At 45.8% G+C, this 14,954-nt stretch overlaps 1 protein-coding gene across 1 annotated transcript in view; it reads left to right on the forward strand.

Annotated features, from left to right (window-relative positions):
* Positions 1-14,849, forward strand: part of CTC1 (CST telomere replication complex component 1) — a 15,676-nt gene extending 827 nt beyond the window's left edge. Inside the window, exons 3-23 of the mRNA XM_026847139.1 lie at positions 575-771; positions 2,423-2,567; positions 2,947-3,249; positions 3,418-3,546; positions 3,881-4,107; positions 6,189-6,363; positions 6,448-6,648; positions 6,881-7,007; positions 7,209-7,323; positions 7,537-7,999; positions 8,349-8,438; positions 8,727-8,870; positions 9,160-9,230; positions 9,990-10,099; positions 10,427-10,592; positions 10,844-10,930; positions 11,016-11,175; positions 11,652-11,716; positions 12,627-12,789; positions 12,914-13,040; positions 13,973-14,849. Coding sequence (XP_026702940.1) covers positions 575-771; positions 2,423-2,567; positions 2,947-3,249; positions 3,418-3,546; positions 3,881-4,107; positions 6,189-6,363; positions 6,448-6,648; positions 6,881-7,007; positions 7,209-7,323; positions 7,537-7,999; positions 8,349-8,438; positions 8,727-8,870; positions 9,160-9,230; positions 9,990-10,099; positions 10,427-10,592; positions 10,844-10,930; positions 11,016-11,175; positions 11,652-11,716; positions 12,627-12,789; positions 12,914-13,040; positions 13,973-14,151 — 3,444 coding nt within the window. The 3' untranslated portion in view covers positions 14,152-14,849. The remainder of the gene's footprint in view (positions 1-574; positions 772-2,422; positions 2,568-2,946; positions 3,250-3,417; positions 3,547-3,880; positions 4,108-6,188; positions 6,364-6,447; positions 6,649-6,880; positions 7,008-7,208; positions 7,324-7,536; positions 8,000-8,348; positions 8,439-8,726; positions 8,871-9,159; positions 9,231-9,989; positions 10,100-10,426; positions 10,593-10,843; positions 10,931-11,015; positions 11,176-11,651; positions 11,717-12,626; positions 12,790-12,913; positions 13,041-13,972) is intronic.
* Positions 14,850-14,954: the final 105 nt, after the last annotated feature.

The following is a 14,954-nucleotide window of genomic DNA, read 5'->3' on the forward strand; positions in this document are numbered from 1 at the left end:
TTTGTTGAATTCCAACTAGTGGAGCAGAAATAACTTTCTGGAAAATTGTACTGGGTGTTCAGCAATGCACTGATCACATACTTTCAGGAAATAACAGCTTGCGTGACAGCTGAAGCTCATTACAGGGGGAGTCTATGGTAACCCTTAGCGTGGTGATGAAAGAGCACTGAGGTTGGGCTTTTTGAGGAGTTGAAGACAAAAAAAGTTGTATCGGTATGAACTTCTAACTGAAAATACAGGGAAAAGAAAGCAAGTGAGAATTTTAGAAAAATAGTCTGAAAATAACCAAGCCCTTGCAGTGAATTAATTATCACCTTGACAGGAGGGTGTGACTGTAACCCAGGAACTGCTACCTGTAGAGCTCAGCAAATCCAGATTTGCATCTGGAAGGACAGAAGCTCTCCAGCGAGCAGAGAGCAGGCAGACAACAGTGCTCTTGTTTAGTAATGAAGCCCAGCAGTAGAACAAGAGTTTGTGGTGTGCATGCAAGGGCAAATTAGTAACGAACATTGTAAGTAAAGCTGAGAAAATAAACTGTAATTCATCTCATTTATCTCATTATCTTTTGCCTTAGCTCCTGCATTTTGAACTTGAGTGGCTGGAGTCACTGTTCCTCTTCCCAAGCTGGTCGTATATACCACAGACGGATCGTAGTGCAGCAGGGTATGTGGAAATCTTGGCGGATCCAGTGCCAGTAAATCTCACAAAGGAAGTGCGTGACAGCATTCCAGTCACCTACCTCACATCCGCCGAGCCACTGCTCACCTCCAGGTAAACACCAAGCGTGCTCTGCTCCATCGTAGTGCGGTTGCTCTGGGGTGGTAAGTGCCGTGACGAGCACTTGGCTTAGGAAGAGCCAAATTGTGTGTCTGCCTGAGGTAGAAGCAATATGGTGAGCGGTGGAAGTAGAAGTTAGACAATAAAGCTACTTTTCATTTATCAGCTGTTTCCCAGAGCTTTACTGGAAGTTTTTATTCTGTATTTTGACAAAATGAGACAAATTTTAATTATTTCCTGATGTATTTGATACTACAGAACAGATGTGAGAACAAAGTGATGATTCAACTTTCACTGAGGTTAAAATTCACTCTTCTGATTAGCACAACTGTTTGGGGTTTTTTTTATTTACAGTGAACAAAAAGCACTATTGACAATAATTATAGATTCTAATACGAAATTGATAGACACCATCGGTCAAGTTCTTATCAGATTGCTGAGATAAGGTGCCAGTTAAATGCCAGCTGATAAAAGTAACTATTGTCTTTAGTGAAAATACTACTTACAGCATGTGAAAATGTAGCCAATGGAATTTAAAATCTTACTGAAGTTGATAATTTCAGGTTGTGCAAGGTCATGTTTTATCTTCTTGAGTAGAGAATTCTCTCTATACTCTGTAATTTAATAATAATAAAATGTCAGTCTTGCTTTAGTTTCTTCTTAGTTTTATTTTGGTTTATTTGTGTTTATCTGCTTGTGAGAAACTTACTTTAAGCTTAAGTGTTTTATTTAGCTCAACAGATCTTTCTAAACAAGAAAACTATTTCCATATTTCAGTGTACAATCTCAGGTTTTTAACATAAAATTCCTCTGCTGTTGCCTGATATCTGACCAGTTTTCCATGTTCCTTCATTAAATATGTTACCAATAAAGTGCTGGTACTAGTGTATGTGAACATATTGGTATTTCTTTTAAAAAGAGTCATAAGGTTGGATAATTGTTTCTATGTTTTAGCATAAAGAATGGGTTTGTTTAGAGTGACTGGGATGGTTATATTCCAGTCCAGTAGGAGTTGAAAACGAAAATGACAAATGAAATGACAAACATTTGTTTGTTTGAAATGAATTTTTTTTTTTCATTTTTTGAAATGAAAGTTTGAAGTGACAGACAGAAATGACTAAAGAAATGTCACCTCTCTCTCCTCTCTGCTTTCAGTTTTGCTGCTCTTTCACCCTGTGCCAAGTTTGTTAGGAAGACTCATTGTTACTTTCAGGCCCCTTTTGTTTATAGAGCTTCCACAGTGCCACATTCCATGAGTCTATAAAGCTGAATTCTGCTTTCTGCTAAGAATTGCAAGTGACTTTTTTGCTTTTGACCTATAATTAGCTTCCTGTTTGTGGAAAAGCTTTTTGTAACCTCGCTGTTTTCTTGGAACATAGGAATTGTCCTGAACAACACAACCCTGCTGTCTTCAAATATTAAGTTTTTTTAAAATGTCAAAAGGATTTTGTATATAAAAGTTAAAAGTAAGAATTTTGTAGCCAAAAATTGTTCTGAAAACCTCTCAGAGAGACGGTCCATGTTACCTTGTTGGATCTTTTACTTCCAGAAGGTGCATGCTGCATATTTGTTTATTTTGCTTTTAAGATACTTTCAGGATCTTCTTTCATATCGGATTTCTTTTGCCTCCTCAATTGCCCTCTAGGATTGCATATAAGAAAAGATCAAAGCTTGCTGTGGCAGGTGAATTGGTCAGACTTGGGCCTCTCATTTGTATTCACCACAAGACATTCTTCTTTCTGTTTCTGAAGTGCTTCACCTCAGCTGTTTGGGCTCCTGTGCTGGTGCAGGTAAGTCCTTGGAATTTTGCTCACAAATTTACCGTCTGCAACTGTGTATGTGCTAGTTGATTAATTCTTTGAAGCTTACCTTTGACTTCCGTGTTCGATTTATTCTATCTTTTACTAGTGATTCTTTTTTTAATTTAATTCCATGCAACCTACAATAGTCCTTGTATGTAAGAAGTCCAGTTCTGTGCCCTGCAGAAATACAGCCCTCCTCCCTCATACAGTTGCAGTGTCCCTGAACATCTTGCAGATAGCACCCTTTCGCTAAGAGTGTGAGGCAGTCCTCTTGAAGGAAAAGGTTTTTGGGTGGGCTTATTTGGGTTGGGGAGAATATTTTCCAGTGCAGGAGATGCTGATGTCACTTTTGGTTTCTCTACTCTAGAAGCCCAACCAGCTGGCATGGCATCATATCCTCCAGCTGGGTCACAGGTACACAGTAACAGGCCTGAGTATGTCCAGCCTGAAGAAATCTGGACAGAGGATGTTTGTCACCAGTGTTTCTTCCTGCCTTCTGCCCTACTGTGCAGAGCAGGTGAGAGAGCAGCCACTGGACAGTGCTTGGCAAGGAGAATCCACTCAGTCTTATTCCCTTGAGACTGCTGAGCAGCTCAGTGGCTCCTTGGAGCTGGGAGTTGAAGAGGAGAGGCCAAGATCAACCAAAGAGTCCAAAATCATCTCCTATGTGGTAAGGATTCCTAGGGTTAGCCTTCACCCACTTGTGCTCTAGGGTTTCCACGCCTGGCCTGCAAGGTCTTATTTTCATCATTAATGTATATCTTTATTGCTCAGGCCTAGGAGTCCCTGATCTGGGACTCTCTACACTCCTATAACTTCCTGTTTGCTTTCTGTTCAGGGAACTGTCACCAAAATACTCAATGGCCAAGCTGGTCTCTTTTTACTGGATAACAAAGTCTGCTTGTGCCTTGCTTACCAGCAGTTGTTGAACTTTGCACGTGGACTCCGACCAGGAGCATGTGTGGAGGTAAGAGGAGATAAGGCATAAAGCATTCAGTGGAAAAGACTCAGGTCCTGGGGATGGCGCGTGAGTGTGTGGGTCAGCAGAAGACTATGGGAACATTGGAATTATTTCAGCAAGTATCTGAAACAAAATTGAGGATCTTACTGTCTAGGTTTGGTCATGAGAGTCAAAATGATTATTACATGATTCCTTCTTAGGCAGTGCTAAGTTTCTCAGGCCCATTGGGTTTATAGACATTCCAGTAGAGTGACAGAGGATTTCAGATGGGGTGGTGGTTTTGGGGAGCTGTGGCAGACAAACTGTCTGTTCTCTGAAGTTGTGTGTCTGTGTATCTCAGCTCATCGATGTCCACCTCCTGCAGAAGCCTCTGGTATCCTTCCCTTTCATTGTACTTGGTGCTTGCCTGAGCAGCACTGTTGTGCTAAAGAGTTTTTCAAGGCTCAGTACCCCCTACCAGCCGCCAGCCTCTTCAGGAAATCTCTACTTACAGCTGCTCTTCCGCTACAATCTTGGTATGCCACTCTACCTCTTGCTGGTGAGCCTCCTGGAGACCTTTGAGGAGAGGTAAGGACAGTTCTTCTGAAGTCAGGCTATGTGTAAATGTGCTTGTAAGCTACCTGGATGTCTTCTAGACCAAGGGTTCACAAAATTACTGTGCTTGGATATTAATAGCAGCAGCAATAGCTTCTGGTTTACTGGCCTAAGTAAGCCATTTATCTAGATTTCACATCATGTCCGGTCTCTGAGGAGAAAATCCTGTACGTTTTTCAAGTGTGTGTGCAATAAGCCTACTGATCTTGGGTAGCTGCAGTACTGCATAATGTGTGTTCACATACTCCTGCCTAGGAAGTTTTGTCCTGAACTATGGAAGCGCTGTAGGAAAGTCTGCCTGCCAACATGGTTTGCTTGGCCAGGCGAGGTGGGCACTGAAGCTGGACCTGGAAACTGCTGCTACAACCAAATGACAGAATCACAGGATCACCTAGGTTGGAAAAGACCTTGAAGATCCTCCAGTCCAACCATTAATCTCACACTGACCATTCCCAGCTACACCAGATCCCTCAGCGCTGGGTCAACCTGACTCTTCAACCCTTCCAGGGATGGCGACTCCCCCCCTGCCCTGGGCAGCCCATTCCAACGCCCAACAACCCCTTCTGAAAAAATATACTTCCTAAGAGCCAGTCTGACCCTGCCCTGGTGCAGCTTGAGGCCATTCTCTCTTGTCCTATCACTTGTTCCTTGGTTCCTCATCCCCCCTCTCTGCACCCTCCTTTCAGGGAGCTGTAGAGGGCCATGAGGTCTCCCCTCTGCCTCCTCTTCTCCAGACTAAACCCCCCCAGTTCCCTCAGCCGCTCCCCATCAGACCTGTGCCCCAGACCCTGCACCAGCTCCGTTGCCCTTCTCTGGACACGCTCGAGTCATTCAATGGCCTTTTTGGAGTGAGGGACCCAAAACCGAACCCAGTAATCAAGGTGCGGCCTCACCAGTGCCGAGTACAGGGGTCAGATCCCTTCCCTGTCCCTGCTGGCCACACTATTGCCGATACAAAAAAAACAAAATCACAACCAAGATGAAGGCTGTTGTGTCCTGGCTGCTCCCAGGGCAGCAGCAGCTGCTAAGCCCATCACTTTGAGATATTCTGAGTGTGCGCATTCATTTGAGAGCCTCTGTCTTAGCAGATTTTCCCACACATTCTTATTTCTGGGCCTTCCAGATGGCTTCTTGCTGTCCCTGATGGCTGCACTCTGTTCACATAACAACTGTGGGCTGGTTTCTGCATTTACTTCTGGCTTCTGTTAGTGAAAATATTTGTGTTTGTTCTGGAATAATTATGGTAGATCACTGTAACTGCTGCCTTGGACTTTAAAAACTAAAATGTATATATTTAATCTTGAGCAGTAAAGTAGCAGTTTATGGAATGCTCAGTCTTCCTGTGCTTTACTGGCACTGTGGAATTTTTACTATGCTTTTATTAAAACAGCTTCACTTTTGCCCTGGGAATGATGCTAGCTCTAAGTTTCAATTTTTCTTAGCTCTTTGACTTTCTTTAAATGTGATTGCTAAGTCCTGCTACTGCTTGAAAATTGTTCCAGTGAGTTAGTTGCTATCTCTTTTCATTTGAGTTCACTTTCTTATTATTAGTAAGTTGTATTTTGACTGGCAGTGTGATCACTTCCAGGCATCCAAAAGCAGTGAGCTAAACTTCTGAAAGGAATGCAGTGCAAGGAAAATATTGGAGCAAGAGCAGCCTGTGGTTGTTTTGTCTGGTGATTTTTTTGCATCCTGTAAAAGAGACCCAAGTACACCTAATATGAGTAATTATATCAAGCTTAGCCAAAATGCATGTGTGACTTACAGGGAATTATGTTTGGATGGTCTGGAGTTTTTTGCCCACTTGAGTTTTGAGACTTTGCCAATCTGTCCATTTCAGTATATTTTCCTGTTCCTTGTCTGCTTGCCTGACACAAATCTGCATCACTCTCAAAAGTTCCTCTTTTCTAATCACTTCATGTTCTTTTTGTGTTCTCTTTAGTTCTTCTCCTACACAGCACATTCACTCATAACAAGCAGAGACAATCCCTTGTCTTGCAAAACTCACTAAAAAGCAAGGACGGCTAATGCTTCTGTCATAATTCTTTTTTCAGGTTTTCCTGTTTCTTTGGGCGCCATCGACTGTTGCTTAGCTCTACGCACCGAAACCCTGGAGCTGCTGAGAAGTTCCTTGTCCCCCTTCTGCAAGCCATGGTGCCAGATAGAGTGGAAGCAAGAGATATCTATAGTGAAATCCTAGAAAACATACATCACTGTCCCCTGCAGAAGGTGAGTAAATGCTCTGTGAGATGTTTCCTGTTTATCTGATGGGAAGAAACTCCTCTGGTTCATTCTTTCTTTCTTTTTACTTAGTATTTGAGCCTGAACCCCCCATTCCAGGCCCCATCCCTGTCTGCTGTTTGCCGTGTGGCAGAAGAGAAGAGCTGGGAAGGCTTCAGTCCATCCCAACTGCTCTCCCCCTTGGAGGCACAGCACATGGGCACCCAGGAGCTGAATCGCAGACTGGCCTGGTCCTACTGCACACTCTCAGCAGGAAGTTTCCAGCCCCGCCTGGTAAGTGCCTTGTTCCCTTTCCTGTCTGTGTCTTGAGAGTTTCCAGTTCCCCCCATGCCTTCCAGCACTGTCTGATGCCCACCTGTCCTTCCTGTTAGGGAATGACACTACTTTTCTCATCTGTGGTGTGTTGAACACAGGCTGAATTTGGGCTGCTCTACGCACACTTTGATTTATGGCCTTTAAAAATAGGAAGTGTTCGGTGCTCTTTGCAGCTTCCTTGCTGTTGCAGATACTACTGGGTGTGCTGAGAGTCTCCTCCAGGAGCAGTTCCCTCCAGCTGCAGGACAAGAGCAGTGCACTTCCTTGCGTGATATCCCATAAGGATGGTAGCCCCTTTGCCCGTACAGCTCTCATAGGTATGTCCCACTGAGCTAAATTTGAGAGTGCTGAGCTTTTGCTGTTCTGCCATCCGGATCCTGAACAAGGAAGAGGAGACTTGGTATGGAGATGCTGAGCTGTCATTGCCCGGCCTCATGACTTTAAAATGAGGAAATTGAGCTGACTGGTTTTAGGTTCTCTTTTTAGTAACTCGGCTCCTTGCTCTGATGTGTTTGCAGGATCACTCTTGCAGGTGGAAAGCTATCAGCTTGTAGTGGAGAGATTCCTTCAGACTGATTTTCCCTCCTGGGAGCACCTGGCAAATCTGGAGCATGTGAGGGAGAAAAAGAACAGGTGAGTCCCTTTATTCAGTGTGCAAGTCAAATCATCACTCTCCAGTTCTACAGCTATTTTGGATGATGGTAGAGCTGTTTATCAGCATAGTATCTGTCCATAGTATCAATCCTGCTGTTGACAGAAAAGGTCATCTTTATCAGCAACAAACCCACCATCTCCATTTTGTTCAGAATACACCCAGAATTTCACAGCTACCATTTTTTGTTTCAGTATCTATGTGCAGTTCTGCTTTGAGGATGTTCAGGTTCTCCATGCTGCTGAAGGACAAATCCAGAAAGGCCTTAGGAGTGGAACCAGCTCTTCTTTGAGGAGGAAGGCTGATGGCAGCTTAACATCTGAGATGGAAACCCCAAAGGCAAAAATGCTGAAATTGGAGGATCCCAAGGCAGATACTGACCGAGATGAGAACTGTCAGGGAGGCCAGAGCAGCGTTGGGAGAACCAGCTGTGTATCTCGCCTGTTTGTGGTTACCCAGAAAGAAGGTCTTATGTTACGCAATTACCAACTACGCAGAGAAGAAGATGGAGAAGGACAGGAGCTGCAGCGCAGTTTCCAATCCACAGTGTTGTGGCTGGGCAGACCTCAGCTCTGGAGCCACCCCAGAGAAATTGGGAGCCTACCAGAGCTGGAGGAGACTGGCTGTGATGGTGAAGAGGACCTGACACGGCAAGAAGTGAGGCAGGAGGCAGCTTTGGGGTGTGATTTGTTAAGGCTGGGAGCTGGCTTCTCAAAGATAATTATGTAGATTCCTAATCAATGGGAAAATTATTTTTGTGTTGGATACAGATGTATGTTTGTGCAAGCAGCTTCTTTGTGCCACCCCATGGGAGTTCCATCTCCTTTCTGTCACCTTCCTGTAAATGCATCCACCTTCTCTTACCCTTAATGGTGCTAACCTTACTTCTCAATCAAGATATCCTCTGCTGGGCTTGCTCTCTCCTTCCTGTATTTTTCATTTTCTACCTTTTTCCTAACGTTTCTCAACACCTTTTCTCTCTCTCTTCCCTCCCCTCCCCCACCAGGTACTGCTGCTCTTTATGGGAAAATCTCTACGATGGTTTCCATTTCTGCACCTGGATGGGCTGTATCGCTTCACTGTGCCCTGCTGCTCGGTAAGAGAGAGGTTGTCTTGCTGTTTCCTCTTGTAGACTTTTTCTGAACTGCCACGTGGGAGTCGAGGAGTCAGAGGGCAACTAAGCTCTTTTCGAGGCTTGGAATTCCCATCCATCTTGCCAAGGAACTGCTTCAGTTCTGTCTTTGGTTAAAATTCTCAGAGTTTAAGTTCAGTGGATTTTTTTTTTTTCTTTAAACCATCATCCTTCAGTGGCCCTTTTTTCCTGTATAGCTTTCATCTCCTTCCTTTAATAGTCTTTTTTCTTGCCTTATCGCTCTTCTTTCAGGACTTGGAAGTGTTTGACAAGCTCTGTTTTCCACCTGTGCCAGCAAAGTTCCTGAGCAGGTCATCCTGCCCGCTGTGCCTGCCTGTCCAAGATACCTGGCACTTACAGCATGAGACATGGATCTCCTGTTTGACGGAGCGCCAGGTATGCAGTGCCTTATTGCTCTGGGCTTTCATGGGTGACTTTTAGAGCTTTCCAGAGCTAGCCAGAAAAATGTCGATATGGAATATCTTGTTTATGAGACCAATTTTCTCTAAGCTCCATTGGAGGCTGCTGCTGGGCTTTACATTTTTCTGCCTCAGAATTAATCGGGGGGGGGAAGCATCAGTTGTTTGACATAGCTCTAAGCATGCAGAGCTTGCCATTACTGCTCTGGCTGGGGATAGCTATAAACTACAATCCATCTCATAGACTGTGTCTTCCCCACTTCCAGCTGGCAACCAGGTTGTTGCTGACAGGCATGGACCAGAGAATTACCTCCATTCCAGAAATACTTCGCAACAGGTATGTTGGTCTGCCCCAAATTACCTGTGGCCATGTCTCTGGGGAATGTGTCTGTATTCCTCTTTATTGGAGACAGTACTACATTAAACAACAATTAATTATCCACTCTAGAAATATGGTTTGGAAATCTTCCTGTGTGCAAGTAGTCCAGACTGTCCCCATCCTATTTATCAAAGCTAAAGGGATTGCAGGTGACAAGACTGCAAAATGGTGTCCAGAAGTCTGAGCTGCTACTGGTGTGGACTAGGTCCCAAAGGCCTCTGCTAAATTCCTCTCAGAAGTGGAAACAGGCGCAGCAGGGAAAATGAGGCTAAATATGTGTTGATTTTTGTTTCTTGATTGTTTTAGCGTAGACAAATACTAGGGTTGAAGCATGTTCAAAGCATGTTTAATCTGGGGTGATATGTGTGCACACTGAAATCTTCACCAGTGCCTTATGGTAAACTGAGTTTTTCTTTGCTTGGCTTTTTTTCTCTAATTAAGAAAAACAATTAGGAGTTAAGCAGATAGGAAGGCTGTAATGCCTTTCCCTTTTTCTTCTTCACTGCTGATCCTGAAAAAGCAGAAAGTGAGTTAAAGGGGCCTCTTGTAGCTGGGTGGGGTAGGCTGCAGCAAGCTGCCCTCAGTCCAGTAGCTCAGGTGGTCAAAGGCAGGATCCCCTGAAACCAGGCTCAGGCAACAGCGCTCCACCCTGTCCTTTGTGGCGGCCTTGAAGTCAGGCTGTCTTCAGCCCAGACAGAAATCCTGGTCTGCTCTCAGTTTCACAGGTTCCCTTGTTTCTTTCTCTGGTGAGATAGTGGAGAGAACCTTGTGTGCCTCTCCCAAGAATGAGAAGCCATCCATGACTGTCGGCCTTCAAAAGCACAAAGGTGAGATTGTGACAGCCTGTAAGGTAACAATAGATTGATTCTTGCTTCTTTCTGTTTCAGAGAGGTCTGAACAGGTCACTTGGCTAATTGTGCTCCTGTATCTGAGAATAGTGGAAACGTGCCAGGATGTGGCATCCTGTTGCACGTCAGAGGGCTGGGAAACTGTACACTGCATGTGTGTTGGGGATGGGAATTGGGAACAGTCTACCTGGAAGATGTGTGAAGTGGAAGAGTGATAGCCTCATAGTGATGGGAGGGAAAACACCTCTAGCTCGGTGACACAGTGCTACCTCTGTGTGAGCTGATGGTGTGTGTGTGCCTCCTCAGGGAGTCTGCTAGCCACTGATCACAGCCTCAAGCTCAGCGTCTCGGCTGCTCCAGACTCCGGTGTTGTGATGGACATTTACATTGCTGCCACCTACCTGCAGCATCTCTGGGGTTTGCTACCTGGAGCCAAGATCCTCTTCCAGAACTTGGAACGTAAAATCTCAAGGTACCCCTGTCTTTAGAGCCCTGATCTAGGCCACAGCTCTGACCTCTCTTACTGTCTTTGAAACTGTCTCTTAATGTCTCTTCTCATGTGGCCTTTCCTCATCCCTTGTCCATACCTTTGTGTCTCTTAATCACTTGCTACAGATTATTTTCCTACCATGTTACAGATGAAGATCAGCCCAGTCATCCCAGGAAAACTGAGCAGTTTGGTTTCTACAAACTCTTTCTGACATCTACTCTCTCATATTGCAGATTCCATAATGTTTATTGCACATACATTGCCTCCAGCTGTGTGAGCATCATATCTCTGCCAGCTTCTCACCTACCTCTTCCTTCCAGGTGAGCTCAGGTTCTGTTCTCACCTTAATAGTGTCCCGAGAAAGGTTTCTGTGTTCCAAGCTTCTCACATTCCTGTTTCTTCTAGTCCTGCAGGAGAAGCCTCATCCCCCTCACTCGTGTTTCTATCCAGCCTGCAACCTCACCTGCAAAATCTGCCCCAGGCACGGATTTTATGCCACTTGTCCTGTGTACGGACTCTGTCCCTGCAGTGGGTTTGCTCGCTTTGCAGCAGCACCTTCAAAGAGGTATTCAAGCTCTCTCAGAGAGAATTTGTGAGAAGCCTTGAAGATTTTCTACTCTGACTCATCCTTTGCTACCATGTAGAAAAAATAAGAGTTCCTACCCCGATTCCAAAATCTCTTTTTCCAGTGTCTGAAAAGGATTTGCATATTAGAAAGGGACCAGAGTGACAACTGATTAGATGTATGTCTGATACCAGGCAGGCTGGTGGCTGGGACTGGGGGTGGAGTGAGGACACTGAAGGGGAGACTCCTACTCTGTTAATGCTCTCCTTTTCCCGTGTTCACTGCTGTTGGGGTTCAGCACCTTGCAGCGGGTGTTTTTTCTCCCCATACCAACTTTTCCCAAGACACTCATTGCAAAGGCAATGAAGTTCTTTAATCCTTTGCATATTTAATTAGGGGAGGGTTAACAGAAGCAGTGGCCCTTCCCCTTCTCTTACACCTGCCCATACTTAGCTATAGCTTTACTCTTCCTTCAGGGGAAGTGCACCCGACACAGTCCACCATGTCCATCACACACAGGCGTGAGGCAAGCCAGTGCATGGTAAGCGCTGGAGGGATTGGGTGTGGGAGTTGATGGGTAGGAGGGAACAAATTACACCACAGAGGGGAGGGGAAAAATCCCATCAAGGATGGGCTGGGGACACAATAGCAAATACAGAAGTTAGAGCTGTCATGTCTTCCCAGATGTGAACAAACTGAACAGAAGCCAGCAGTGTGCCCAGGTGGCCAAGAAGGCCAATGGCATCCTGGCTTGTGTCAGCAATAGCGTGGCCAGCAGGGACAGAGAAGGGATCTGACCCCTGTACTCGGCACTGCTGAGGCTGCACCTCAATTCCTGTGTTCAGTTTTGAGCCCTCACTCCAAAAAGGCCATTGAATGACTCGAGCATGTACAGAGAAGGGCAACGGAGCTGGTGCAGGGTCTGGAGCACAGGTCTGATGGGGAGCGGCTGAGGGAACTGGGGGGGTTTAGTCTGGAGAAGAGGAGGCTGAGGGGAGACCTCCTGGCCCTCTACAGCTACCTGAAAGGAGGGTGCAGAGAGGGGGGATGAGTCTCTTGAACCAAGGAACGAGCACCAGGACAAGAGGGAATGGCCTCAAGCTGTGCCAGGGCAGGGTCAGACTGGCTCTTAGGAAGTATTTCTTTGCAGAAGGGGTTGTTGGGCGTTGGAATGGGCTGCCCAGGGCAGGGGGGGAGTCCCCATCCCTGGAGGGGTTGAAGAGTCGGGTCAGCATAGCACAGGGATCTGGTGGAGTTGGGAACAGTCAGTGTGAAGTTAATGGTTGGACTGGATGATCTTCAAGGTCTTTTCCAACCAAAATGATTCTGTGATTCTATGAAACCTCCCTCTCTCTTTAATAAGATCCACTGTGTGGGACACGAGCCCTGTGAGGGAGCCGGGCATGGTCCTGACCTCTCTCCACATCTCATTCTGCCTGCTCTCTCCACAGGGTGCTGGTGGAGGACGGAACAGGTGAAGCTTTGGTGCTGTGCAAGAACCAGCACGTGGGAGCAATTCTGGGTCTGAGCCTGCTTGATTGGGAAGCTCTGCAGAACTGTGTGCAGAGCAGGGGCAGTGTGTCCATTCAGCACGGGGAAGCTACTGGCACGGGGGTGAGTGGGCTATTCTGGCAGCAACTGCAGCGTGCTGGGCTGGAGGCTCAGCTGGACTGGATTTCCCTTGGCTGTGGGTGTTCCAGTGACTCCCTGCCTGGCAACACACCCTTTCCTTCCTCAGTGTGTAGAGGAACCTGAGGATCTCATTGCTTGCTACCTAAGGAACCTGTGCAGGAGTCCTCTCATCTGTCGCCCTATCCTGCTGGATTTCAGCCTCAACAGGAAGCCCTCCAAGATCCTGCAGCCTGGTAAGCAACCACTGTTGGTTTTTGTAATATTTAGTGTGGGAAGGAAGGGAGGAACCATCTCATCAGGCTGGGGAAGGAGAGCTGCCCTCACTGCCCACAAAGCAAGATCTTTGGAGAATTTCTACGGTATTGTGAATTCTGTACGATAGAGCTAAGGTGTGTCTTAGCAGAACCATGGTTACACAAATAAAGAAATAATATTATAAAAGTCACTATCTACAACAGTACTCTATATGAATTTTTCTACTTTACACAGAAGCATAGAGCTGTTTTAGAGCAAGGTTCCCAGTTGTTGGATGGGGGTGAGATTCTGGCCAGCCAGAGTTATTTATTGTGCGAACCTCTCGAATCAAGTGGGCTTTAGCTTTAGGTGGGACAGCAGGTAGAGTCGAGACTAGGCCTGGAAATTGTCCCCATGGCCACAAAATTTAAAGCACTAAAGAGTTTTGAATTCATGGATGTCTGAGCTCCTGCTGCCACAGCTGTGCAGCAGCTGTGTTAGGGGAAAATTATTTAGCTGCTTGCGCTAACACTAGCACTTGAGTATGCATCCAGGTGCTGCAGGGGTGGATATGCTGAGCTCACCGGAGGATGCTCTGCTGTGGACACATTATTTTTCAGCCATCATGTAACCCTGTCTGTGAGGCCGGGTTGCTGATAGAAGATAAAAAGCTGGGTGAATCAGCTGTGTGAGCAGCGCATAGTTTACAGCATTTCACAGTGTAGAATATCTGTTTCCTCCAAGTTGGAGGGATTCTGGCCTAATGCATTCATCTGCTTACATCCTGGATTCATGAATCATGTTGTCCTTTGGGGTTTAGTAGATGCCAAGCAGCTGCTACAAGGCCTTCCCTCCCCCAGCAACTTCTACAGCTGTGGGCTAGAATGGAGCCTTGTACTGAGTTGTTCCAAGTTGTGCCTTTCCCTTTCAGCTTCGCTGCAGCTGAGAAACTTTCGGAGCGGTGAAGTGGAGTTTGTGTCGCAAGTGGGACCTCGACCGAGCCTGCTGTGCCTGAATGTGGAGGAGGTTGAGCAAGGCACCTTAAGCTATCTGAACAGCAAGAGGATTAGGAAAACATCTAGTCACTGCCAGGTGGGAGCCACTGCTTAACAGCTCTCCCAGTGGGAGAGGAATTATGGAAATACCTACTGGGATTGGGAGGTTTTTTTTACTCCTTTCCTGTGGGAGGACAGACCTGTGAGCACAGGGTGAAAGGTACAGTGAAGAAGCTGCTGCAACTCGTGGAATTCTTGACTGGTCATTTTGGACCGTTGCCACCAGCCATACTGTGCTGTGTTTTGGAAGAGAGATGTTCCATATTTCCTACATGATAGAAGTTGCTTTGGGCCTAGGGCATACACATGTGTGTATTTCATGTAGTAGTATCTACTAAATAAAGTTGTTAAAATACAGTTTAAATAACACCGTATATATTTTAGTATTAGAGATTTCTTTCTATATTGGGGAAATGAGGCAGAACGTAGATCCTCAGTGTATGAACCAGAGCCAGGCATTTTGCAGATCATTCACTGTCTTCATGCAAAAATGTACAGTTGCCACAAGGGACAGGCTTCTTAACCCGACTGAAATTATTAAAATGTTTTTAAAGCATTTCCTTCCTCCAAGAAGAGAAGGGAAGTAAGTTACTGTTTGGAAACTAAATCATGATACTAAATCACAGGACTATATGGGCATTATCTTGCAGCTTAAACAGCAGCCTGAAAATTACATGGGGCTGGTAACAAGAGGAAGGCAGTGAGCTGTGGTACCAGAAAAAAAAAAAATATATCTGGAGCACAGGTCTTATGAGGAGCTGAGGGAACTGGGGGAGTTTAGTCTGGAGGAGGCTGAGGGGAGACCTCATCGCCCTCTACAACTCCTTGAAAGGAGGGTGCAGAGCGATGGGGATGAGT

This window comes from Athene cunicularia, assembly GCF_003259725.1.
Source record: "Athene cunicularia isolate RWA chromosome 1 unlocalized genomic scaffold, athCun1 chr1_part1, whole genome shotgun sequence".
Taxonomy (NCBI): domain Eukaryota; kingdom Metazoa; phylum Chordata; class Aves; order Strigiformes; family Strigidae; genus Athene; species Athene cunicularia.